At 44.7% G+C, this 27,407-nt stretch overlaps 1 protein-coding gene across 1 annotated transcript in view; it reads right to left on the minus strand.

Moving 5' to 3' along the window:
- Positions 1-1,077: 1,077 nt before the first annotated feature.
- dnpep (aspartyl aminopeptidase) overlaps positions 1,078-27,407 on the minus strand; it is an 82,131-nt gene continuing 55,801 nt past the window's right edge. Inside the window, exons 13-15 of the mRNA XM_069935974.1 lie at positions 23,614-23,715; positions 20,454-20,621; positions 1,078-4,199 (exon numbers count right to left, since the gene is read on the minus strand). Of these exons, the coding sequence (XP_069792075.1) occupies positions 4,149-4,199; positions 20,454-20,621; positions 23,614-23,715 (321 nt within the window). The 3' untranslated portion in view covers positions 1,078-4,148. The remainder of the gene's footprint in view (positions 4,200-20,453; positions 20,622-23,613; positions 23,716-27,407) is intronic.

Below are 27,407 nucleotides of genomic sequence, written 5' to 3' on the forward strand. Positions count from 1 at the left end.
ACATTCTGATAATAAATCTTCTTTGGCTTGGCTTCGCGGACGAAGATTTATGGAGGGGGTAAAAAAGTCCACGTCAGCTGCAGGCTCGTTTGTGGCTGACCAGTCCGATGCGGGACAGGCAGACACGATTGCAGCGGTTGCAAGGGAAAATTGGTTGGTTGGGGTTGGGTGTTGGGTTTTTCCTCCTTTGCCTTTTGTCAGTGAGGTGGGCTCTGCGGTCTTCTTCAAAGGAGGCTGCTGCCCGCCAAACTGTGAGGCGCCAAGATGCACGGTTTGAGGCGTTATCAGCCCACTGGCGGTGGTCAATGTGGCAGGCACCAAGAGATTTCTTTAGGCAGTCCTTGTACCTTTTCTTTGGTGCACCTCTGTCACGGTGGCCAGTGGAGAGCTCGCCATATAACACGATCTTGGGAAGGCGATGGTCCTCCATTCTGGAGACGTGACCCATCCAGCGCAGCTGGATCTTCAGCAGCGTGGACTCGATGCTGTCGACCTCTGCCATCTCGAGTACCTCGACGTTAGGGGTGTGAGCGCTCCAATGGATGTTGAGGATGGAGCGGAGACAACGCTGGTGGAAGCGTTCTAGAAGCCGTAGGTGGTGCCGGTAGAGGACCCACGATTCGGAGCCAAGACACAAGACACAAGAGAAACTTGTCCGTGAACTACTCTTTGCAGATGATGCCGCTTTAGTTGCCCATTCAGAGCCAGCTCTTCAGCGCTTGACGTCCTGCTTTGCGGAAACTGCCAAAATGTTTGGCCTGGAAGTCAGCCTGAAGAAAACTGAGGTCCTCCATCAGCCAGCTCCCCACCATGACTACCAGCCCCCCCACATCTCCATCGGGCACACAAAACTCAAAACGGTCAACCAGTTTACCTATCTCGGCTGCACCATTTCATCAGATGCAAGGATCGACAATGAGATAGACAACAGACTCGCCAAGGCAAATAGCGCCTTTGGAAGACTACACAAAAGAGTCTGGAAAAACAACCAACTGAAAAACCTCACAAAGATGAGCGTATACAGAGCCGTTGTCATACCCACACTCCTGTTCGGATAATAAATCACATACCTGATAATAAGCAAATAAAGTATTTTGTAATATACCAAATTTCTCCCTAAATCGAAAGAAATGAACCTACTTCAAAACAATCTTCCACTAATATCACTCCTTTTAATTCCCAATCCTTCAAATAAGGATTATTCCGAGAGCATGAAGTTAGCAGAAGAGGTGCAACCAATGCTTTGAGCCTTCGGAGGGAGAGAGGGGGCCGGGGGCTGGAGGAAAGGAGATGGAGGGATAGGAGCGTCTGGATATAGGGTTACATTCTGAACAACCCCATCCCGTTGCAGCCTCAGTTATCCAAGATAATAGTCCCAGCGACCACAAGATCATCATTCAGGCAGGAAGTAAAACGATCAGCCAGCCACCCACCCCCAACACCAGACAGGAGGGCATTCATCTGCAGCCAGAAACTCAACAACCTTCCCAGCGCATTGATGAACCAGGAAGAACTATGGAATGCCATCCAGAGAACAATGTAGAGGACTTCATGAAATTGCATAGGATTCATTTGAAAAAAAGTAATTCTTACGTTGGATAGATTTTTACAGTCGGGGAATTAAGGGATATGGGGAAAAGGCAGGTGGGTGGAGATGAGCCCATCATCAGATCAGCCGTGGTCTCATTGAATGGCGGAGCAGGCTCGATGGGCCGGATGGCCGACTCTTGCTCCTGTTTCTTATGTTCTGGCGAGAACATGTACGGAATGGTGCAGAGGTTTGCTCTCCCTACCCGAGGAACGGCATTGTTGAGATTGATGGTTTACCAGGTTGATCCCTAGCAGGTCGGACTTGTCCTGCGGACAAAGATTAAGTTGATTTGACGCATGGATGGAGATGAGAGAAAATCTAAAACTTGCAACATCCCTGCAGGGGTTGGCAAGGTAGATGTGCCCTGCTGCCTCAAAATAAGGGGCCCACCACATAGTACCCAGATAAGGAAAAAAGCTCTTTACCCATAAGGAAGTGAATCTTTGGAATTCTCAACCCAAGAGAGCTGTGGAGGCATCTTTCCCGAGCAAATTTACAAGAGAGACTGCTTTGGCTTTGAAGGGAATTAAGGTACTATGGAATTAGTGCCGCCAGGACAGGTCTGCCATAAACTTGTCGAATAGGGCAGCAGATCTGATGGGTTGAATGGCTACTCCCACTTGTTTCATACATTCTCATGATTACAGCTTGAGAATGGAGCTTGCGGCTGCAGAGAATTCCATACTCGCCGTGATACAAGACAAAGCTAGAGATTGATCATGGACGTGCAAAAGTGTGTGTTCCCCTCAATAGCCATTGGTATTTATTTGGAATTTTTAACACACGCCTTCCAGATGATTCCAAGAGGAACAGAATATAAGAGCAGGGATGCGACATTGAGGCCTCACTGGGAAGGACTGAGAGCAATTTTGGGTTCCTCATTTTAGAAAGGATGTGCTGATGTTGGAGAGGATAGAGGGATGATTCCAGGAATGGAAAGGTTATCATATGAGGAGTGTTTGACAGCTCTTGGCCTGAATGAGGGGTGGATCTCCTTGAAACATTTTGAATGTTGAAAGGTATGGTCAGAGTAGATGTAGAAAGGTCGTTTCCCACAGTGGGAGAGTCCAGGACACAATTTCAGGATTGACGGCGTCCACTGCGTATTGCAGTAAGGAGGTTGTGTTGCAGCCGTAGAACACTTTGGCCAGGCCTCACTTGGGAGAACTGTGTGCAATTCTGGTCACCCCATTACAGGAAGGATGTGGAGACTTGGGAAAAGGTACAGAAGAGGTTTGCCAGGATGCTGCCTGGATTAGAGGGTATGAGATATGGGGAGAAATTGGACAAACTTGGGCTGTTTTTTCTTGAGTGTCGGAGGCTGAGGGGAGACCTGTTAGAGGAGTATAAAACTGATAACGCAAGACCGTCAATCTTTTTCACAGAATAAAAATGTCACATATCAGAGGGCAATTAAAGGGGGGGGGCAGTTTAAAGATGTGTGGGGGGTGTTTCTTTCCCCATAGAGAGTTGGGTGTCTGGAACGGGCTGTCAGTGAAGCAGAAAAATAGTAGTGTTCTAGATAGTCATGAATATATAGGGAAGAGAAGGTGATGGATCCTGTGCAGGGAATTTTAGTTTGACTTGGACATCACGTTCAGCTCAGACAAGAGGGCTAAAGGGTCTGTTCTTCTGCTGTAACATTCTGTTTAACTTTGAAGATTGTTCAATCAGGAAAGATCGACTTTCATCCATTAATGAATTCCCGTGGCCTTTCACTCACCCCATACCCCATCCACACTGTAACTGCAGTGTAACAGAGATGAAAAATGATTGGAGATCCTTCCATATTCCATGAACTTGAGGACTGAGCTTTCAACAGCTAATGGTGTCATGACCACACTCTCAGTAACTGTGAGGAGAAAAGGTGGCCGAGGTGAATTTTTTTCTCCCCTTCCACTTACCAGCGTGATCATAGATAGTGTTTTTTCACACCAGGACTGGATGCGGGGAGCGAATGCATGCAGAGCACGTGGTCAATGGCAGGGTTCTTAGCATTGCAGAGGAACAGAGGGATCTTGGGAGTCGGAATCCATAGATCTCTCAAGTTGACAGGGTGGTTAAGAACATGTATGATGTGCTGGCCTTCTTTAGTTGGGGGTTCGAGTTCAAGAGCCAGTTGGAGTATTGCGTGCAGTTCTGGCCGCACCTTTCAAAGCATTGGCCTCTGTAACTTGGCTAGAAGACAAGGCGGAGGCAGCAAGATCAATGCAAAAGGGCGGCAGTGCACTATGTCTTGAGTGTTCCCGCGGCACTGCTACAAAGAAACCAGCGACACGCCTTCTTGGCTTACATGACCAGAGCATCCCCAGTTCTTGCACCCCAAATACAATCACCTCCACCCCCCTCTATCCCCCAAGGCCCATGATGGTCTTGGTCTAGAGTTAGAGCCCCAAATCACAATTCTACAGGGAAACACAACGCCAAGATCAGGAGCGGTTTCCAGACTTGCTAAATCAGAGGTTACATCGGTAAGAGTTGCTTTCAATCATGTGGGTCGGTTGGGTTGTCCGGTCTACAGGCGCTGAACGTTGGCAGCCAGTTGGGCAGGTATGCCTTAGTCAACGGTCAGACTGCTGTTCACAGATGGGAAGAAGTTGAAGAATCCCTGGGAGGAAAAAAAAGCAGTTAAACAGATCATTCAAGGTGGGGGGAGGGAAACAATGAGGGGTTGCATGCAGCCACTGCCCTCCCCACTGAACTCAGCCCAGGCTGAGTGAGTTTTGTGCTGCCGCAGAACACCAAATGACAGAGTCTCGCAAAAGAAGGTCAAACCTGAAGATAGAGTACATGGTAATGGTTGGATACTTAACAGTGTGGAAGGGGGACCTTGGGTCCAAATCCATAGATCTCTCAAGGCCACCTTAAATAGAACAGTTGAGAAGGCCTATGGGATGCTGGGCTTCATCAGAGGATTGAGTTCAGGAGTCACGAGGTGATGTTGCAACTATAAAACCCTGGTGAAATCACACTGAGAGTATTGTGTTCAGTTCTGGACACCTCATTACAGGAAGTTATGGAGAGGGTGCAGTAGAGATTTACCAGGATGTTGCCTGGATTGGAAAATATGTCTTTTGAGGCAAGGTTAGCAGAGCTGGGACTTTTCTCTTTGGAGCATAGAAGGATGAGAGGAGGCTTAATAGGTCCTCAAGATGATGAGGGGCATAGTTAGGGAGGATGGCCGTGCCTGTTTCCCAGGGCAGGAATAGCAAACACTAGAGGACATGTGTACAAAGTGAAGGGAGGGAGTTGAGGGGAGTTTTATACACAGAAATGTGGGTGCCTGGAATGCACTGCCAGGGATGGTGGTGGAGACTGAAACATTTAAGTGACTCTTAGACAGACACATCATGAAAGAAATTAGGGAGGGTTTTGATTTTTTTGTTAGGAATTAATAGGTCGGCACAACATCAAGGGATGAAGGGCCTGTACTGCGCTATAGTGCTCTATGTTTTCAGGCAGAGATCTGAGCTCAGAACTAATCCAGGCCAACCACGTTGGTACCCTGTAACCTTGGGTAACAAGTATATTAATCCAAAATATCTATGCATTTTTCATTAGATTTTTATTTATATGTAGGGGTGGCATGCTTGGCGTAGCAGTTAGCACAACACCTCTACGGCGCCAGTGATCGGGATCGGGGTTCAAATCCTGTGCTGTCTGTAAGGAGCTTGTACGTTCTCCCTGTGTCTATGTGGCTTTTCCCTGGGGACTCCTGTTTCCTTCCACCGTTCAACATGTACTGGGGGTGTAGGTTAATTGGAGCTCGTGGGCCAAAATGACCTGTTACTGTGCTGTAGGTCTAAATTTACATTTCAGTGTGCTGTGTATTTTCCGTTTTATGCACTAATCAGATGATAACAAACTTGAACTAGTCCCATTTGCCTGCACTTTGTCCATCTCCTTCTTAGCCTTTCTATCCATGTATCTGTCCACATGTCTTTTAAGTGAGAAAACTATACCCACTTCCGGTTTCTTCTGGCAGCTCATCCCATGATATGGACCATACTCTGAGTGGAAAAAAGATGCCCTTCTGGTGCTGTAGAGCTCGTCGAAAGAATCAAAGACTTGTTGATCCAAACCAAGCCTTTTATTAGCAAAAGACAGGAGCTCTTCACAGGTGGCCGACCAGTCCGGAATGATCCGACCTGGCTAGGGACACAACCCTTTAAGGCCCAGACAGTAGGCGTGGCTTAGCTCTCAGCTAATCGCTGTAAGCACAGTCTAGATACTGTAAATATATACACTGGTGATAGATCTGGACTATCACAGGGGCCTCTTAAATCTCTCCCCTTCTCCCCATAAACCTATGCCCTCCAGTTCTAAAATCATCTATCTTGGAAAAAAGACAGACCATTCATTTTATAAATGTCCCTAATGATTCTATAAGATCACCCTCAACCTCCTACACGCTAATAGAACAAAGACCTAGCTGATTCAACCTCTCCCGGCATCAAGCTCTCCAGCCCCAACCACACCCTGGAGAATTTTCTCGGCACTCCCATCGATGTCTTTCCTGAAGCTGGGTGAACAGAACTGCACACAGGATTCCCAGTGTGATCTCACCAACGCCTTGTTCAGCTGTGTCACGAGTTCCCAATTTTTGTGCAAGACCCTCCCCAACTTTAGCACCTTCATGGAACTATGGTTTCTTTGGGCTTGTGCTAGACCGTCTTCAAACAAAACATCAAAACCAATCACCTTTCAGTCATGAATGTAAAATATCCCAGACAAGGTGATAGTTGTGGAAGATTTCAGCTTTCCAAGCATTAACTGGGACACCCATACAGTAAGAGGGCTGGATGGGGTCGAGTTTGTTGAGTGTGTTCAGAAAAGTTTTTTTTAATCAATATGTAGAGGAACCCACTTGAGGGGGCAGTATTGGATCTCCTATTAGGGTACAAGATAGGTCAGAGATTTGCGTTGGGGAATACTTTGGGACTAGTGACCACAATACTATTAGTTTTGGACTAGTAATGGAAGAGAATAGAGGTGGGCCAAAGGTGGAGATTCTTGATTGGAAGAAAGCAAATTTCAAGGGGATGAGAAAAGATTTGGAGGGTATGGATTGGGGTAAGATATTTTCAGGGAAGGATGTAGCAGATAAATGGAGGATATTCAAAGAAGTTCTGAGAGGGCAGAGTCGGTCTGTCTGCGAGAGGATTAAAGGAAAGGGTAGAAACTGTAGGGAGCTTTGGTTTTCAAAAGATATTGGGAACTTGGTTCGGAGGAAGAGGGATGTGTACAACAGATATAAACAGCAGGGAATGGACAGGGAGTGTCACGTGAAGACGAAAGGTTAGACTGATAATCTTCTTGAAAAAGTTGAGAAAAAAGACTATAAAAGTTACGGAAAATATAAGAAAGAACTGTCTGAAGATACACAGAAGACTAACAATGCCACCAAAGAAGGATAAAGGCCTTACTGCAGTGAAAGAAAAGGAAGAGAGGCAGACTTCGAGAAAGGATCCTGGAGCTGTTCGCAAGGAGAGAGGCCAGAAGCCGGGAGACCTTGGACGTTGCTGCACAGAGTCTCCCCCGACATTGGCCGGCGACATCGAGTGAAGAAGTGACTCTGTGCGAGGAGTCGCGCATGCGCAGAGCACAAGAAAATGCGGAGGAAATTTTAAAAAAGATTCCAGACCCTCCAGTGATCAAGAAGAGGATCTGGAAAAGCAAAGGAAAGAAAATCAAGAGGTAGAAAAAGGTGCCAAAACTTCTTTATCTTCTGGTGAATATTAGACTTTTTTTCGACAATCTATGGAAGTGTTAACTGATGAAGTCAGGAAGAATGGTGATAAGATGGAAAGATTAATGCAGCAAGTGGACACTAGATTTGAAATAGAGGATGGAAAAATTAAAGGGAATGAGTTTGAGATTCAAAATATTAAAGATCAAATGAAGAAAGCACAAGTGGAGGCAGCTGTTCAGTACAACCAGTTAATGCAAAAAATAGACGTTTCGGAAAATTTTAGTAGACTGAATAATATCAAGACTGTTAGATTTAAAGGGGACGAAGGTCAAGGCTTGAAAAGATTTTTGCAACGAGGGATAACAGAATCTTTGGGTCAGGCTGCATTTCAAGGTGACTTGGAGATAGAACAAGCCCAAAGGCATTGAGATCTAAACTTCAGCCTGACCAAAGGACCCGTCCAATACCTGTCAGATTCCTTCGATGTAAGAGAGAAGATATTGGAGTTGGCAGTGAAACAAGCCAAAGAAAGACAATCACCTTTGATTTATAATGGAAATAAGATTTTCTTTTATCCAGATATGTTTTGATTTGTTGATAAAAAGAGTTTAATCCGACTTAAAGATGTATTGTGGAAAAAAGCTATGCCTTTGTTTTGAGATACCCCGCTGTTTTGAAAGTATTCGTCCTGGGAGGGAGGAATAGATTTTTTATTGAGCCTCATGAACCAAAGGTTTAGGCCAATTCACTGTCTGCTAAAGATCAGCAGATGGTTGTAGATACTTGAATTCATTATATAACTGAAAGATTTTGCTGTAACTGAAAACACATTGAGTTTCAAGAGAGTATAAAATGGGAGGAAGGTTTAACCTATATTGTGCATGATCTAATATACTGGGTAAGATTAACGGATTAAAAGGTCAACAGTAAGGGACGGTCTGATGTTTCGAGTGAGTTAGTGGGGAGTGTTATCCTGACCACACTGCTATCATGGGCACTAATGCAACTAGTTTTGCATCCTGTACAGATCAGGGAAATAGAGGTGCTTAAACAACACACCTCTGGGGTTTTTCCTTATCTTTTTTCTTTAGGGAGGGTTTGGTTGGATGGGGAGATGGAGAGGGACACTGGATGGATATAAGTTTTAATCCTGATGTCTAATGGCAGGGAAATTGTCATTTATTAATATTAACATCAATGGAATTCAGAACCCAATAAAGATAAAAAGGTTATTGAATTATATGAAAAAAAAAGTAGATGTGGCTTTTGTACAAGAAACTCATTTAACAGAAATAGAATATATGAAATTAAAGAGAAATTGGGTCGGAGCAGTATTCTCTTCTTTATTTAATTCTAAAGCTAAAGGAGTAGTGATATTAATAATAGTTTACCAATCGAAATACTGGATATAACGATTGACAAAGTGAAGAGGTATGTGATGATAAATTGTAAAATATATTCTGAAGATTGGACCTTGATAAACATAGGCGATGGAAAATTTATACAAGATGTTTTTATGCAGTTAGCTAATGCAAAAGGGAAAATAATTATAGGAGACTTTAATTTTACCTTTGATCCTAAGTTGGATAGATCAGGAGGAATCATGACTAAAAATAAGGTAACAAAAGATGTGAAAAATTTTATGAATGAAATGAAACTCGTTGATAGTTGAAGGAAGATATACCCTGATATTAGAAATTGTTCATTTTATTCTTACAGGCAGAATACATATTCCCATATAGATATGTTTTTAATCACCTCTCAACTCCAAACAAGAGTTCATAGTATTGACTATCTGGCGAGGATATTGTCTGACCATTCTCCTTTAGTTATGTCAGTTTTACTGGAGGAGGAGTAAAATATAGGTTATAGATGGAGGTTTAACGCAGCATTGCTGAAAGGGAAAAAGTTTTGTGACTTTATAAGGCAACAGATAAAACTTTTTATGGACCTAAATGAACATTCTGTATCTAATAAGTTCATGGTATGGAATTCTTTGAAGGCTAATTTGAGAGATCAAATAATAAGTTATACAGCTAAGGTTAAAAAAGAATATGTCTGAAGTTATTTGGAAAAGGAAATAATAAAGATGGAAAAATAACTGGAAAATCGTGGGAATGAAGAACAAAGGAAAATATTGGATTTAAAGAAATTGAAGCTTAATACAATACAAACATATGGAGTAGAGAGGAATATAAGATAAACCCGACCAAGAAAAAGTGTTGGGAGATAGAGCTCATAAAGATTTAGCATGGCAATTAAAGACTGAACAAGTATCGAGAACAATAGTAGCTGCAAAAGAAGATTCAGGCCATCTTACTTATAAAACACAAAGTATTAATGATGTGTTTATGACATTTTATAAGAAATTATACCAATTGGAATCTTTGAAAGATGGGGATAAAATAGATGAATATTTGCCTAAAATTACTTTACCACAGTTTCTTTACCAAAATTTCTTTACCAGAGAAGAGAAGGCAGAATTAACAAATCCATTTACAGTTTACAGAATTATTGATGTCTTTACCAAACAGGGGAGGATGGTTTCTCTCTGGAGTTTTATAAAGAATTTAAAGAGTTATTAATTCTGATATTAATGGGATTGTTAGATCAAATGGAAGATCTTTCGTATTTACCCGAGTCGTTCAAAACTGCGTTAATAACAGTTATTCCATCTTTATGTAGACCAATTTCACTATTGAATACTGATTATTATAAAATTTTGTCCAAATGAATAGCTAATAGATTAGCTAAATGTTTTTCCTAAATTGATGAATATGGACCAAACAAGTTTTATTAAAAATAGAAGATCAGCGAACAATATTGTTAGATTTTTAAGTTTAATAGATATGGCTCAGAAAAGAAAAACACCATCAGTGTCTTTAGCTTTAGATGCAGAAAAGGCCTTTGATAGATTAGAATGGGATCATTTATTTAAAGTCCTGAAAGTTTTTGCAATAGGCAAATATCAAAATCTTTTTCGTTGGAAAGATAATCTAGACAAGGATGTCCACTATCTTCCTTTTTATTTGCATTAGTTATAAAACCTTTAGCCGAGATGATTAGAAGTGATAATGAGATTGAGGGATTTAAGATATAAATGACAAAGAACACAAAATTAGACTTTTTGCAGATAGTGTAATACTACATCTTACAAACCGTGAAAGCTCATTAAAAAAAGTAAATGATCGATTGGCAGAGTATGGGTTAGTATCAGGTTACAAAGTAAATATTGATAAAAGTGAAATTATGCCAATGATTGAGACAGATTACATTCAAGTCAAAAAACGGACAAAATTTAAATGGTAGATCGGTGCAATTAAATATTTAGGAATTAATGTTGATAAGAATTTAAATAATTTATTTAAATTAAATTACATACCTTCATTGAGGAAAATTAAAGATTTAATAAGATGGAAGGATTTGCCTATTTCTTTAATAGAAAGGATTAACTGTGCGAAGATGAATATTTTTCCTAGAATACAATACCTTTTTCAATCTTTACCAATTTTTGTACCAATAATGTTTTTTCAAGATTTAAATAAAAGTGTATTTGGAGGGATAAAATGCCTCGGATGGCATTGTAAAAAGTAACATGGAAATTTGATCGGGGGGGGGGGAACTACGATTACCTAATTAAAAAAATTATTATAAAGCAGCTCAACTTAGATTTTTGTCTTCTTGTTATCAGACTGATGAAAAGATTGCATGGGTGAAAAGTGAAATGAGTAAAATAGGAGAAAGTAATTTTGAACACATTTTATATAAATGGCATGAAAGATTATTAAAAGGAAAACTAGATACACCAATTCTGAGATATATACTTAAAGTATATGTTTTGCATATACTTTATGGAGTATGGAGGTCATGCAGAAAGGGGAATGAAGAATTATTAGTCGGCTAAAATTATATTAAATCAAAATCCTTTAGTTTCTTCTATGGTTAATAATCATTATTTTGATGGTATAATTGTGGAATTTTTTTTACTTTTGACCAATTGAAAAATAAGTCTAATATACCACATGATACTATTTTTTCTTATTATCAACTTAAATCCTATTTTAAAAGATAGTTAGAGAGGAATTTTAAATTTACAGAACAAGGTCCATTTGAATATGTTTATTGAATGATTTATTACTAATACATATATGAAATTACAAGAGACTATTCAAATAAAGGATTTATTTAAATCTAAATCTAAATGGGAAAAAGATTTAAATATACAGATTCAAGAAGAAGTATGGTCAAAATCACGTTATGAAAATGTAACTAATACAATTAATATTAAATATCAAATGGTAAAATTTCATTTTTTACATCAATTACATTATACTCCATACAAATTATATGGACTTAATTCAAATTGCTCTGATCAATGTTTTAGATGTAATAAAGAAGTAGGATCTTTCCTGCATGCAGTCTGGCAATGTGAAAAGGTAGAAACGTTTTGGAAGGATATAAGTATCTTATTGGGATGAGTTTGGAAGACAAAAATTTTGAAGGATCCCAGAATATTTTTATTGGGAGAAATTTCCCAATTGAAGTTAGATATTTATCAGAAGAAGTTTTTAAGTGTAGCAATAGCAAAGAAATGTATAGCTGGAACATGTAAATCGGGTGGTATTATGGGCCTGAATTGATGGCGAACGGAATTATTAAATTGTATACCATTAGAGAAAATAATGTATAATTTACGAAATCAACCAGAAAAATTTGATAAGATTTGGAAACCCTACAAGAATTTTAGGCAAACGCTAGGAGAAGGCAACTCTGACTTCAAATCCCCGGGCTCATCTCGCCCAGCCGTCAGTACCTGGATAGGGCACCAGCTATGGGCAAATAGCACATGTCAGTCTGGCAGCAGGGACAGTTTCCATAGCTGCCTGCAACAGAAAACTCGGTGGACGAAGGACCCATAAGGACAACGACCAGTGGGCATGGTCTTGAAACAGGCCACTGCGGGGAAATTCCGCATCACTCTGTCATGCCTCACGCTCCACCAGGCTCAGTGGCATGGGACCCAGAGGGAGGCATTTGTCCTGGGCAAGCACTAAAGCTGAAAAGCTACAAGGCACCATGTTCATCTTTGCTTGCGAAGGGATGGGCCATGGATGGACATGGATTTTATTGCTACAACTTTACCTACAGTGTCCACCACGCCCCCTTACAACCTGCCCTTAATTAGTTTATGGTTTAAGATTATTATGTAATTTTTAATTAATTAATTAAAAGATATAGGTTTATTAGATAGGCTTTTTGTTTTCTTTTTTTCTAATTTTTGGGGAGGGAGGAGAAAATATTAAAAATTGTATCCTTTTTGTGTCATTTTTATGTTATGGATAAATACTGTACATGTTTTGATACAAATTAAAAATAAAATTAAAAAACAGCAGGGAAAGGATGAACTGCTTGAGGAATACAAGGAGTGTAAAAAAAAACCTTAAGAAGAAAATGGGAAATGGCTAAAAGGAGATTTGAAGCTGCTTTGGCAGGAAAAGTAAAAATAAACCCAAAGGGTTTCTAAAGTACATTAAAAGTAAAAGAATAGTGAGGGATAAAATTGGACCCCTTGAAGATCGGGGAGTGGGGGGGAGAGGCTCTGTGAGAAGCCAGAGGAGATGGGTGAAATTTTAAACAATTGTTTTCTTCAGTATTCATGAAGGAAAAGAACATTGAGCTGAATAAAGTGAAGAAATATGGTAGGGAGCTCATGAATATAAGGATTAATGAGGAGGTGGTGTTGGCTATATTCAAAAAGATCAAGGTAGATAAATCTCCAAGTCCCAACAAAATATTCCCTCGAACCCTGAGGGAGGTTAGAGAACAAATAGTGGGGGCGTTGACAGAAATATTTAAAATGTCACTGGTCACGGGGGAAGTGCCGGAGGACTGGAGGATGGCTCATATTGTTCCGCTGTTCAAAAAGGATCCAAAAGTAAACCTGGTAATTATAGGCCTGTAAGTCTGATGTTGGTGGTGGGTAAATTAATGGGAAGTGTTCTTAGAGATGGAATATACAACTATTTAGAAAGAAGGATTGATTCGGAGTCGTCAGCATGGTTTTGTACATGGTAGATCACGTCCAGCAAATCTTAGAGTTTTTCGAGGAGGTTACTAAAAAGGTTGATGAGGGAAAGGTGATGGATGTTGTCTATTTGGACTTTAGTAAGGCTTTTGAAAAGGTTCTCCATAAGAGGTTAGTAAGGAAAGTGAAAGCATTAGGTATTAATAATGAAGTAGTGAAATGGATTCAACAATGGTTGGATGGGAGATGTCAGAGAGTAGTGGTGGAAAATTGTTGAATTAGAGGCTAGTGTCGAGTGGGGTGCCTCAGGGATCGATACTGGGTCCACTATTTGTCAGATATACTAATGATCTAGATGATAGGGTGACAAATTGGATTAGTAAATCTGCAGATGATACAAAGGTTAGAGGTGTTGTGGACAGTGAGGGAGATTATCAAAGCTTACAGGGTGATAGGACAGTTAGAGGAGTGGGCTGGAAGATGGCAGATGGAGTTTAATACTAATAAATGTGAGGTGCTACATTTTGTTAGGACTAATCAGAATAGGATGTACACGTTAAATGGTGGACAATTGAGGAGTGCAGTGGAACAAAGGAATTAGGAGTCATGGTACATAATTCTCTGAAAGTTGAATCACGTGGAGAGGGTGGTGAAGAAGGCATTTAGTATGTTGGCTTTTATAAATCAGAGTATTGAGAACAGGAGTTGTGATGTTATCTTGAAATTGTATAAGGCATTCGTGAGGCCAAATTTGGAATATTGTGTGCAGTTTCTGTCGCCGAATTACAGGAAAGATATAAACAGTATAGAGAGTGCAGAGGAGATTTATGAGAATGTTGCCGGGGTTTCAGGGAACAGTTGAGTAGGGTGGGACTTTATTCCCTGGAGAATAGAAGGTTGAGGGTGATTTGATAGAGGAATTCAAAATTATAAGGGGGACGGATAGAGACAACGTGGACAGGTTTTTTCCACTAAGACTGGGGGAGATCAAACAAGAGGGCATTGATTGAGAGTAAAAGGAGAAAAGTTATGGGAAACATAAGGGGGAATTTTTTCACGCAGAGGGTGGTGGGGGTATGGAATGGATTTCCGGCAGTGGTGATAGAAGTGAGATTGACGCTAATATTCAAGGAAAGGTTGAATAGGTATATGGACAGGAGAGGTGTGGAGGGTTATGGGCCAAATGCAGGTCAGTGGGACTAGGAGGGAGAAGATGTTCGGCACGGACTATTAGGGCCAATCTGGCCTGTTTCTGTGCTGTAAATAGTTATATGGTTATTATCTGAGAAAGCATCGAATGATAGGATTACCTTTGGACAAGATGGGACATTCAGCCCATTAGACGGACCCCAGCTCCCATTATCCCCATCTCATGGAACTGAAAGTACTTCCCTCTGTGCTGATCCAAACCACAGATCACCTCTCCTTCCACCTCCCTCGACAGTTAGACATTTAGACTGGGTACATGGATAAGATGGGTTTAGAAGAAAAGAAGAACCTTCAGGTTGAGTTGGTGGTGAAGAGACCAATGCAATATCTAGAGGACTAGAATATAAGAGCAGGAATATGATGTAACACTGGTGAGCCCTCTTTGAGTGCAGGGTACAGATTTGGCCTCCCTATTTAAGGAAGGATGTGCTGGTATTAGAGAGGGTTCAGAGAAAATTCACAAGAATGATTCCTGGAATGAAGGTAATGGCATGAGAAAAGTTCAACAGCTCTTGGACTGCACTCCTTGGAGTTCAGAAGAATGAGGAGGGAACTCATGGAAGCATTTCAAATGTTGAAAGGCCTGGACAGAATAGATGAGGCAAAGTTATTTCCGACAGTAGGGGAGTCAAGGAGAAGGCACAACTTCAGGATTGAAAGGCGCTCATTTAAAACAGAGATGCAGAGGAATTTCTTTAGCCAGAGAGTAGTGAACCTCTGGAATTTGCTACCACGGGCGACTGTGGAGGTCAAGTCACTGAGAGTATTTTAAGGCAGAGATTGATGGGTATTTGAATAGTCAGGGTATCAAAGGTTATGGGGAGAAGGTCGGGGAGTGGGTCTGAGTGGGAGAATGGATCAACTCATGATGGAATGGTGGAGTGGACTTGATGGACTGGATGGCCTACTTCTGCTCCTATATTTTATGGCCTTATAGTATGGGCCAATTGTAGGCAGGGGCTAGCTTGTAGACAACTTGATTGGCATGGAGAAGATGGCATTTACAGCATGGAAATGCACATCAATTCTTTATCTCCTCTCTTCATTCCTTCTGATAAAATAAAGTCCAAAGTTCAAATTTATTGTCAAAGAACATGCATGACATCTCATACAGCCTCCGAGACTCTTTTTCATGTGGGCCATTATCTGGAATGGTAAACTGTACTCAGGAAGGAAGAAATGTAAACATCACCTTTCTTTGAAAATTACATTGAGCATTTGAAGGTGCTCTTTCAGTGTTTGATGGACTAATTAACTATTCTTCACAGAATTTATAACCATAGGACATTAAAGCTCAGAAACAGGCCTTTCAGCCTATCTAGTTCATGCTGGATTATTTACTGCACCTTGACCCATAGTCCTGCACCTCTCCAATCCATGTAACTATCCAATATTCTCTTAAATGTAAAACGAAACATCTGTACATTGTAACACTGCTGTTGAGTGGATCTCTGCACAAACTGGCTGCTGTTTCCAAAATTTCACGGCTCTGCCCAATGGCGAGGCCGATTCCTACCACTGTGACATCTATTCCTGCCGGCTCGTCCACTGGAGAATCACAAATCCCTGCGGCGGTGAATGTCACGGGGAGACAGCAAAAGGAGGTGACTGGAATGGTCCCTGGGATGGAAGTCCAGTTATGTGGAAGGACAGGGGTTGTTTGCCTGTCAGCAAAGCAGTCATCAAGGCGCTCAATGCGATGGGGTCTTGATATGGTAAATTGTGAGAAACTTCCATCGCCTGGAGAGTTGGCAAAATTACAAGGGGTAGAGACAGAGTAAAAGTCAAGCAGGTTTTTATCCAGAGGTTGGGAGAGAGAGAGAAAAAAATAGAGGGCTAAGGGAAAGGGGAGGCTTAGGAGGGACATTTTTACATAGACAGTGGTGGGAGGGTGGAACGAGCTGCCAGCTGAAGTGGTGAATGCAAGCTCAATTTTGTCATTTAAGAAAAATTTGGACAGGTATGTGGATAAGAGCAGTATGTAGGGATGTCAATGGGTGCAGGTCCATGGGACCAGGCAAAATAATAGTTTAGCACAGACTAGAAAGGCTGAAGGGCTTGTTTCTGTTCTGTAGTGTTCTAATATGAAAAAGAGAGCAATTACACAAGGATTGTCATATTTTTGAGATCAGGATCGTGTTGTGCACGGTCAGTTCACTGCAATGCATTTATTGTCGTACACATGTTACAACATAAATGTGCACCTAAGTATTTACTGCAGCTTAGGTTCCAGTTCCATTGATCAAGGTTGCCACACAGGGCGAAAGGATGATTAAGAGACCATACGGTACGCAAGTCTCGAGTAGTTGGGGGATGGAGTTCAACAGCTATGAGGTAATGTTGCAGCTCTATAAAACTCTGGTAAGACCACACTTGGGAGTACGGCGTTCCGTTCTGGCTGCCTCATTGCAGGAAGGATGTAGATGCTTTGCAGAGGGCGCAGAGGAGATTTACCAGGATTGGAGAGCGTGTCACATGAAGCAGGTTGACAGAGCTGGAGCTTTTTGGAGCGACAAAAGGATGAGAGGTGACTTAATGGAGGTGTGCAAGATTATGAGGGGCTTAGATAGGTGGAACAGCCTGCACATTTTTCCTGGGCAGCAGCCACCAGAGGACCTCTGTTCAAGGTGAGGGGAGATGATCAGGGGTACGTTTATTTATTTAATTTTAACAGAGGAATGCATTATCGGGAGTGGTGGTCGAGGCTGGTATTAAAAAGACTCTCAAGCACATGGATGTAAGACGGAGAGTTATGGGTGTGAGGTCAGGAAAAAAATTAATTGATGTGGAGTAGGTTTACGCAGGTCTGCACAATATAATGGGCTGGAGGGCTTGTACTGGTAATAATAAATATTCAGATACCATCACTCAAGACAGTGGCATTACAATACTGCAGACAGTCCTTTTGTGGTATCAGAACAGTCCCTAATTAGTGTAACAAAGGGAAGTTCAACAGCTCGATATCAATGCAGATGTGATCACACCTCAGCAAGGCTACGAAATCCCCAAGGCAAAAGTATCTGGAACAGGTGTAGTGGTGGAAGCAGATGCAATCAGCGGTGTTTAAGAGGCTTCGAGACGGACACGTGGATACGAAGGAGATGGAGGGATATCATGAGGGGGCTGGGAGCAGAGTTTTAGTTGAATATGGGCATCGTGTTCAGCTCAGACATGTGGGTCAAGGGGTCTGTTTCTCTGCTGTTGTATGTTCTGGAGAGAAGTCATGGGGAGTCATCAGGGATACGTTTTACATAGAGTGTTGTGGTGGCCTGGAATGCCTTGCTGAGATGGGAGTGGAGGCTGAAACACTGGGGGCATTTAAGAGACTCTTAGACGGTCACATGGATGAAAGAAAAATAGAGGGTGACAGGGTAGGGAGGGTTTTGTTTTTTTAAATATAGGAATATATGGGTCAGTACAACATCAAGAGCTGTAGCGTTCTATATTCTATAAATGTTTTAGAGTTGCCCTGAGATTGTTGAGGATATTAAACTCCTTTGAATGGTTCATCTCTTCCCCAGCAGGCAATTTGAGCCATTTCTAAACTTTTGCCACAGTTTCAATGTCAACACTACAGGCAGGATGTGGTTGCATTAGAGGAGATTTCGGCAGGAGTAGCTGCAGTGGAGTGTCTGTCATGGGGAGAGAATGAATAGGCTGAGATTGTTATCCTTAGATGAGAGCGGGTTGTGGGGGGGGGGGGGGGGTCGGGGAGAAATAGAGCAGATCTGAACAGAGGTAAATCAAAAGAATGAGAGGCACTGATATTCTGGACTGCAGGAGCTCTCTCTTCCTAGCCCTCTGGTATCTGATACTCAGGGCACAGGGTCAAAGGGAAAGGGATTAACCCTTTCACCCAGAGGGTGGGTGGGATCTGGAACACTGTGGTGGAGGATTACAGACCAAGTGCTGGCAAACGGGATAAGGTCAGCATTTTAAAGGTGGGACGAATAGCCTATCAGAGCTAGAACACTCTAAGATTGGGTCAGGGAAATGGAACAGACCGGTCGATGCCTGAAAGTGCGTCACAGGCACTTCTGCCTGCCTTTCTGTGCAGACACTAATTACTAGGGTTGGGTGCAGTGTGAGAGAGAGAAGGGGGAAGAGGAAAGTGGTGGGGGGGGGGGAAGGAGGAGAGGAGAGCGAGGACGAGGGGGACAGGAAAGCGGAGGGGGGAGAGAGGAGAAAGAGGGCGGGAGGGGAGAACACAGAGAGCAAGGGATGCATTGCCAGGGGTGATGTGGAGGCTGGTAAATAGGGACATTCAAAATACTCAGATAGGCACCTGGATGTGAGTCAAGAGTTATGAGTTTGAGTGAGGGAAGGATTAGGTTGTGCTGGAGTGGGTTTGCATCGGTCAGCCCTGGGCTGGAATGCTGTGTTCCACACCAGCCATCCTCGATATTTTATTTTGGCTATGGGCCCTTCCCTGTGAAGCAGTCAAGTTTTGGTTTCTTCGATACGTCTCTCCCACCGACTACACAAAAACCATTTTATGGTTTCAGCCTGTGGCCTCCCCCACCTTAAAATGTGCACTGGCCCCTAGGAGAGGGACGTATGGGCCCTGTTGAGAACGGCTGATCTGAATGATTCCTTGAACACAGAAACACGCTGCCACCCACTGGTGGACATGGAGTTGAAACAGAGAGATGCTGGAGGAGAGAGTGCTCCAGAGAGTGGTGGGAGTGGGGAATGAACTGCCAACTGAAATGGTAAATTAAGGCACGATTTTAAAATGTAAGAAAAGTTTGGACAGGCGCAAAGGTGGGAGGGGTATGGAGGCCTGTGGTCCGGGTCAGTATGATGAGGCAGAATATTTCGGCACAGTCTAGAAGGGCCAAAGGGCCTGTTTCTGTGCTGTAGTGTTCTATGAAACTTTTTTTTAAACAGAAGGTGGTGGGTGCTTGCAACAGCTACCAGGGGAGGTGGATGAGCCAGGTATTATTGGAACGTTTCAGAAACAATCGGAAGGATTTATGGAAATGCTGGTTCAGAGCAGAATCACCAGGCTGGGAAACAGTTTCATCTCACAGCCAGTGAGAATGCCGAACTGCTCATACAAACCTTCCGTGACTCAACTATTCATTTCAATATTTGTATACAAGTACTTCATATGCACCATATTAGGTGCACGTGCATTTGCAGTGTTTTACACCAAGGACCAAAGAATGCTCTTTCATCAGGTTGTACTTGCACAAATGAAGACAAATAAACTTGAACTTGATATGGGCCAAATGCAGGCAGGTGGAATGAGTGTGGGTGGGATATTAGGACCAGTATGGACAGTTTGGGCCAAAGGGCCTTTTTCCATGCGGTATGTAGGGTAGGTGCTTTCATATGCTAGCAGCTTTTCTGAGACTGGTGACCGTACTGACATTTGTTCCAAGTTGTGGCATGTCCTCCCAAAACCCCTCTGCCTCAGTCTCCTGACAAAGCATTTCAACACTGCTCGACTAGGAGACGGTGGGTTGCCGAGTGCTTGGTGAAGCTGTTCCCCAATGCTGTGGATGGGCCCGGAGCGCTGCGGGTGGGCCCGGAGCGCTGCGGGTGGGCCCGGAGCGCTGCGGGTGGGCCCGGAGCGCTGCGGGTGGGCCCGGAGCGCTGCGGGTGGGCCCGGAGCGCTGCGGGTGGGCCCGGAGCGCTGCGGGTGGGCCCGGAGCGCTGCGGGTGGGCCCGGAGCGCTGCGGGTGGGCCCGGAGCGCTGCGGGTGGGCCCGGAGCGCTGCGGGTGGGCCCGGAGCGCTGCGGGTGGGCCCGGAGCGCTGCGGGTGGGCCCGGAGCGCTGCGGGTGGGCCCGGAGCGCTGCGGGTGGGCCCGGAGCGCTGCGGGTGGGCCCGGAGCGCTGCGGGTGGGCCTGGAGCGCTGCGGGTGGGCCTGGAGCGCTGTGGGTGGGCCTGGAGCGCTGTGGGTGGGCCTGGAGTGCTGTGGGTCACTCACCTTGAACAGCATGATGACCTGGAGAATGCTGGAGGTACAGCACATCTCTCGGATAGAGTGCATGGCCAGCTGTGGGCTGCCCATGTCCACGACGCGCAGCCCCACGCGAGAGGCCAGGATCGGGCCAATTGTCGAGCCACACGGACAGTCGTTCCTCACCATCACATCCTAAGAATAAACTGATGTTGATCAGGGATCATCAAGACTTCAACAGAGACTTCAGATACAAACCTTTTGACCCAATTTGTTCATACTAAACATCAACCACCCACTTCCACTGGTCCCATATCATTCTGACAAGTTATCCTCAAATTTCCGCCCACATGGACGCCTTTCGCTTCCTGCTGATGTGGCCACCCTTCGCCTCCCGCCCAAATTTGGCTGCCTTTCGCTTTCCATGGCTGCACTTCGTTTCCCGATGTTGCCGCTCTTCGCCTCCCGCCCCAACGTTGTCACTATTCGCTTCCCGTTGCCTACCCCTTCACCTACTGTGGCTGCCCTTCGCCTCCTGCCCCAAATTGGCCACCCTTCGCCTCCCATGGACACTCTTCACTTCCCATGGCCGGACTTCGCCTCCTGAACCAATTTGGCCACCCTTCGCTTCCCGTGACCCCACTTCGCCTCCTGCCCTGACGTTGACACTTTTCGCCTCCCACCCCGATGTTGCCACCTTTCGCTTCCCGTGACTGCCCTTCGCCTCCTGCCCCAAATTGGCCGCCCTTCGCCTCCCATGGAGACCCTTCATTTCCCGTGGCCGGACTTCACCTCCTGCACGAATTTGACCGCCTTTTGCTTCCCGTGGCCGCACTTCGCCTCCCGCCCCGACGTTGCTGCTTTTCTCCTCCCACCCCGATGTTGCCACCCTTCACCTCCCGTGGCTGCCCTTCGCCTCCTGCCCCAAATTGGCTGTCCTTCGTCTCCAGTGGACACCCTTCACTTCCCGTGGCCGCACTTCGCCTCCCGCCCCTATGTTGCCGCCCTTCACCTCCCGTCCCAATTTGGCCGCCCTTCGTTTCCTGTTACCATACTTCGCTTCCTGTTGCCGCTCCTTGACTCCCGACCCAATTTGGCCGCATTTAGCCTTCCGCCACAATGTGGCTGCCCATCGCTTCCCGTAGCCGCTCTTCGCCTCCTGCCCCGACATTGTCGCCCTTCACCTCCTGCCCCAATGTGCCCGCCTTTCACTTCCTGTTGCCGCCCTCCGCCTCCTGCCCCAATGTGGTCATCCTTCACTTCCTGTGGCTGCACTTCACCTCGCGTCCCAACTTTGCTGCTCTTCGCCTCCTGACCCGATGTTGCCGCTTTTTGCCTCCCGTCTCAATTTTGCTTCCCTACATTTCCCATGGCCACCCTTCATTTCCTGACTCGACGTGGCCGCCCTTCACTTCCCTTGGCTTCCTATGGCCACCTTTCGCTTCCTGCCTCAATGTGGCCAAACTTCGCTTTGCGTGAACGCCCTTCGCTTTTTGTTGCCACCCTTTGCCTTGTGACTCGACGTTGCCACCCTTCGCCTCTCACTGTGACGCTGGTGCCCTTTTCTTCCTGTCAACCCAGACGGCCTTCACTTCCCATGGACCTGGACACTCTTCACTTCCTGTGTATGCTCTGTGACCTGTTGAGCCCGCCAGCATTTTTGTCTTTTACATTTGTTTAACTCCCATTTTATCCCATATTTCCATCAACTTGCCCTTGATTCTCTCTTCACCCGCACAGTGGGGCCTCTTGCAGTCACCAGTTAACCCATCAACACTCATGCCTTTAGGACTTGGGGGAAACCTACGCAATCACAGGGAGATTGTGCAAACTCTATACAGACAGTTCCCAAGGTCGAGAATGAACTAGAGCTATCAACCTGTGTGGCCACCTTGAGGGATGTATGGATTTGGACCCCAAGGTCAAGGCAAAGAGTGATTAGATAGCTAAAAAGGTCTATGGGATGTTGGGCTTCATTAATAGGGGAATTGAGTTTAGGAGTAGAGAGATCATGTTGCAACTCTACAAACCTCTGGTGAGACAACACTTGGAGTATTATATTCAGTTCTGGTCACCTCATTACAGGAAGGATGCAGAAGCTCTGGAGAGGGTGCAAAGGAGATTTACCAGAATGTTGCCTGGTTTGGAAAATAAATCTTATGAGGGAAGGTTAGCAGAGCTGGGACTTTTCTCTTTGGAGCGAAGAAGGATGAGAGGAGACTTAATTGAGGCCGACAAGATTCTGAGAGGCATCGATAGGGTGGACAGCCAGCGTCCCCTGTTTCCCAGGGCAGGATCAGCAAACACCAGATGAGGTCACAGAAATGTGGGTGTCTGGAATGCCTTGCCAAGGGTGGTGCTGGAGGCCGGAACATTAGGGGCATTTAAGAGACAGGCACATGGATGGAAGAAAAATAAAGGGTTATGGTGGAGGGAGGGTTTAGTACTTATTTTTTAAAAAAAGGAATATATAGGTCTGCATGGCATCGCAAGTCGATGGGCCTGTTCTATGCTATAGTGTCCTATGTTCTATGAAGCAGTTGTACAGGTGGCCACAGGAGTTACACAGCGCAGGAACCAGTCAGTTGCCAAACAACTCTGGACTGACTACCAAGCACCCAATTTACTTTCCTTCAGCAATTTGGATGACACAGTTCTCATAGGTTTGAATCCTGCGCTGGCTGTAAGGAGTTTGCACGTTCTCCCCGCATTTTTTCCTCAGGGTGCTCAAATTTCCTCCCACCATTCAAAACCTACCAAAGGTGATAGGTCAGTTGGATGGCATGAGCTCGTGGGCCTTAAGGACTGGTACAGTGCTCTATGTCTAAATTTAAATTGAAAATCCCATTTTATTCTCAGATGCTTCTCAACTCAAACCCTGCACCCCCCCCCCCCCGACCCCACAATTCTTCCACAAATTTTCAGTGGCCCAGTAACCTTCCATCCCACATCTTTTGGAAATGTGGAGGTAACCTGCAAGGAGGACTTGCAAACTCCACGCAGACAGCACTCGAGGTCAGAATCAAAGCCAGGGCCTTGCAGAGCAAGGCAGCTGCTCTTCTGTGCCACCCCTGTGGTGTTGAGGTGTGTTCAAATTTTCAATAAGTAGATGTTCACCTCTTCTTCCTTCCACCACCACCCCCATCCCCCACTCCATCCCTGATAGAAGGGAGCATGGCAACATTACCTGGAGAGGAACTTCTACACGGTGAGCAATTTCTCGGATAACAGCAGAGGTCACAGCAGTTGTGGCATATCGCTGGTTGCTGTTAAATTTAATTACTGGGCCCTGGACAAGAAGAGCACAGGACAGAATTAAAATAAAAAGGACAGTTGGTTGTGTGGCCAGGAATAACGTTAAAACTGCAATTATACACAGGGCCCTTTCTATTTCACGAGGTACACGGACCACTCTCTGGATACAAGCTTGGACCTAACCCCCTTTATAAGAACATCAGAAACAGGAGTCAGTCATCTGGCCCATGGAGCCTGCTCCACCATTCAGTAGATTGTAGCTGAACTGATCATGGACTCCTGCCTTTCCCCCATAACCCTTCATTCCCAATGATTTAAAAATCTATCTTAACTATATTTATTGCAGCAGTCCCCACTGGTTCCTTGGGCACAGAATTCCACAGATTCACTGCTCTCTGGGAGAAGGTGTCCCTCCTCATCTCTGTCCTAAATCTACTCCCCCACCCTGAGTAGAGGATCTACCCCAAGTTCTAGTCTCACCTGCCACTGGAAACAACCTACCAGCTTCTCTTATCTATTCCTTTCATAATTTTAAATGTTTCTATGAGATCCCTTAAATTCCATAGACTTCAATCCCAGGCAACTCGATCCCTTCCTCAGGCTAACCCACTCATCTGGGGAACCTTCCAAATGCACTACCTTAACCAGATAGGACCATGGCAACAAAAGCATGGGGAACACCACCCCCAGGAAGTTGCCCTCCCAGCACTACCACTGGCCCGTGGGAACTGAAGACTGGGGGTTCTGAACCAGAGCACGGGGGCCACCACTGGAATAGACAGGAAGCCATGTGGCTGCAGAAGCACTGGAGACAAATTTACAGACCCTCAGTGTGTCTGAAGGGAATCTGTTTCTCTTTCTCTTAGTGGTGGCGGGGCGGGGGCGGGGGAGGGGGGGGGTTCCAAGCTGCTGGTAAAACCTTTAAATTTAACAAATTTTGTGTACATGTAGATATAAAATGGCGTGCTGCTCGGACTGCTGTAGCAGCAGTGCTGTCGCTGGTGCGGACCACGGGGAACAAGGAGCAGAGATACAGCTTTCCCGTGGGCTCCAGCCCCCACCCCCCCACCCCCCCCCCCCCCCCCCTGTCCGACTGCAGTCAGCTCCACATAGGCTTTGAACGGTCCATTAACGGAGCCGACAGTGGTTGCAGCCTCCAGGGGAGCAGAGGACTGGTGTACAGCACCAGAAAACGGGGAGACCAGAAAGGGGGGGGGGGAGGGTGGAGTAGAGGAGATGATCCACGTGTCGATGACCACAGCAGCAGACCAGTGAGAAGGTCTGTGGCTGAAAGACCGACGCATGCAGCGGGATGCTGATGAACCAAGGCAAGGACCCACAGAGGCTGTGGGCTGCTGGAAACTGGCTTGAAATTGGTTGAAGGCGCTGAAAGGTTTGTGACTGTGTCGGAGGTTCGGATCTGGAGCTCGGCTCGCCAATGGTTTGGACTGGACTCTGGCTGCGAAAATGCTGGAGGAGAAATCCACGGGCACTTGGTAACTCTGGGGAGGAACTCTGCTTCTCTCTCTAACTGTAAGAGGCGTTTCAGGCAATTTCTAACAGCAGGCAAAAGCAATTTCATGTAATATGTAATGAATTGAATCTTGTACCCAGCCATCCATTTACCACTGAGTAAAAACTCAGGAAACCCCTCGCTACACCTCCAGGACAACAGTGGTTCAAGAAGGCAGCTTACCTCCACCTTCTCAAGTTAGGGATGGAGTATTAAATGAATAAGCATCCAAAACTATGTGGCAATGTTAGTTTGTAAAATGCAGTAAACAAACATGCTGAAGAAACTCAGCCGGTCACACAGCATCTACAGGAAGTAAGAGGCCGTTGACATTTCGAGCCAATTCCTGATTTCAACCTTCTTATCCTCTAAAGCATATCTTTTCTCCAACCACTTGTGTACAGACAGTAGCCGAGTCTGCTTGTGCCTTAGCATGCACAGCTGATATGCTTGAAGCTCGCGAAGCTGCACTTGGTCTGGATGCCTTTGAAGATCTTTCTGTGCTTATAACCTTGGGAATACTATCGTCAAGATTCACATCTGAACTTTCAGATACCACTAAATGAGTCTCTATCTTCTGCATTTTGCTTGGCACTTTGCAACATATGATGTTCCAGTTCCACTAACTTTTAAGCCAGTTAATGAGGCCTGCAGTGCCTTGACAGAGTCTTCTTCATGCTTGCTGGTTGAAGCCGCTTCTTCTTTGGCCACTGGCTCCAACCTCCTGCCAAGCGCTGTCGGTCTGCCTTGCTGGCTCAACTCACGATCAAACAGTTCTTTGAGAGGATCTGTTTGCTTGAGGTCTTTAGCCCAACGAGACTTCTTATCTATCTTGGATTCTTCACACTGCAATCTGGCTTTGCCCTGGCTTCTCCTGGTTCCTGCTGGAACTGCAAACAAATTTTGTATCTTACTTGGTCCCTTTAAGAGAGTTGGCTGAATTGTCTCTTGGTTCTGCACGCAACCTTTCTTATCTCAATGTTTATGTTTACAGTAACATTTTTTGGGCATCTTGCCAAATCTGCTACCAGAGCTGTGGCTTATCTTTTTCAAGGATGCAAACTGTCTGGCCAGACTTTGGCTCAATTTCAAACTGCACAATTCACGGAAAGGTTCACACACTTCCGGGATATTCAATTATTACAGCGTGGATGTCTCTTGGCTTTAAATTGTTAATTCTTTTAGGCAAATTCCACGAGGCTTTCTTCCAAACAAAGTTCAGTCACAATTAAATTTTTATTTAAATCAAAGCTGAAAATTGGACATCTGAATAAAAGGGTGGGGGGTGGGGAAGGAGCAGAGGTGAGAGGTAAAAGGTGGATACTGGTGAGAGAGTAGAGGGGAAAGAAGCTGACATATGATGGGGTAGAGGGCGAAGGAAGAGCTTTCCGACGTGAGAAGGGAAGGAGTGGGCAGCAAGAGGAAAGGAGACCGAGGGGTAGGGAAAAAGAGAGACCAAGGGAAAGGTTTAATAGAAATCGGAGAAGTCAATATTAATGCCATTTAACTGGAGAATGCTCCAATTGCATGAAGACATGAGGACATGGATAGACATGTCAGTGGCAATGGAGTGTGAAACTGTCATGGTCGACCACTGGGAGGTCATCACTATTGACGTCGACAGAGCGAAGGTTCTCAGCAAAGCAATCTCCCAGTCTGAATCCAGTGTCTCTGACGTCTTCACCAGTGAAGTGATGCTTCACTGGCAAGAACCGTTTGGGGGCTCAAATAGCGGTGAGGGAGGAAAAGTAAGTGCAAGTGGAGCACATCTCAAGGTCACAGGGACAGGAAGCAAGGGGATGAGGACTGATATACCGTACATGTGTAGGAAAAGTTGAAGCTAAAATGCAACCATGAAGAAGGCTCACCCGCAGTTATACTTCATTAGGAGTTTCAGGAGATTTGGTATATTATCAAAGACTCTTGTGTAATGAAGTAAAAATATTGGGAGAATTTGATAAGATTAGAGTAGGTTACATACATACACACATTTTAAAACAGATCTAATTTGAAAGATTGAAGTATTTATATTCAATGAACTTTACAGAAACTATGGAAAAGGCTATTGTGCGCATTTCACAAGTAGGTACCAATTGAAATGATGTCATGAAATAAATGGACTGTTGGAAGCTCTTTGCAGGGGTTTTGACAGAGTGCTCAGAAAGGTCACTCCTAAGGCACCAGCTTGTCCAAGAGACTAATTCCTGTGGTTT

Source organism: Narcine bancroftii, chromosome 4, assembly GCF_036971445.1.
Source record: "Narcine bancroftii isolate sNarBan1 chromosome 4, sNarBan1.hap1, whole genome shotgun sequence".
NCBI classification, from domain to species: Eukaryota; Metazoa; Chordata; class Chondrichthyes; order Torpediniformes; family Narcinidae; genus Narcine; species Narcine bancroftii.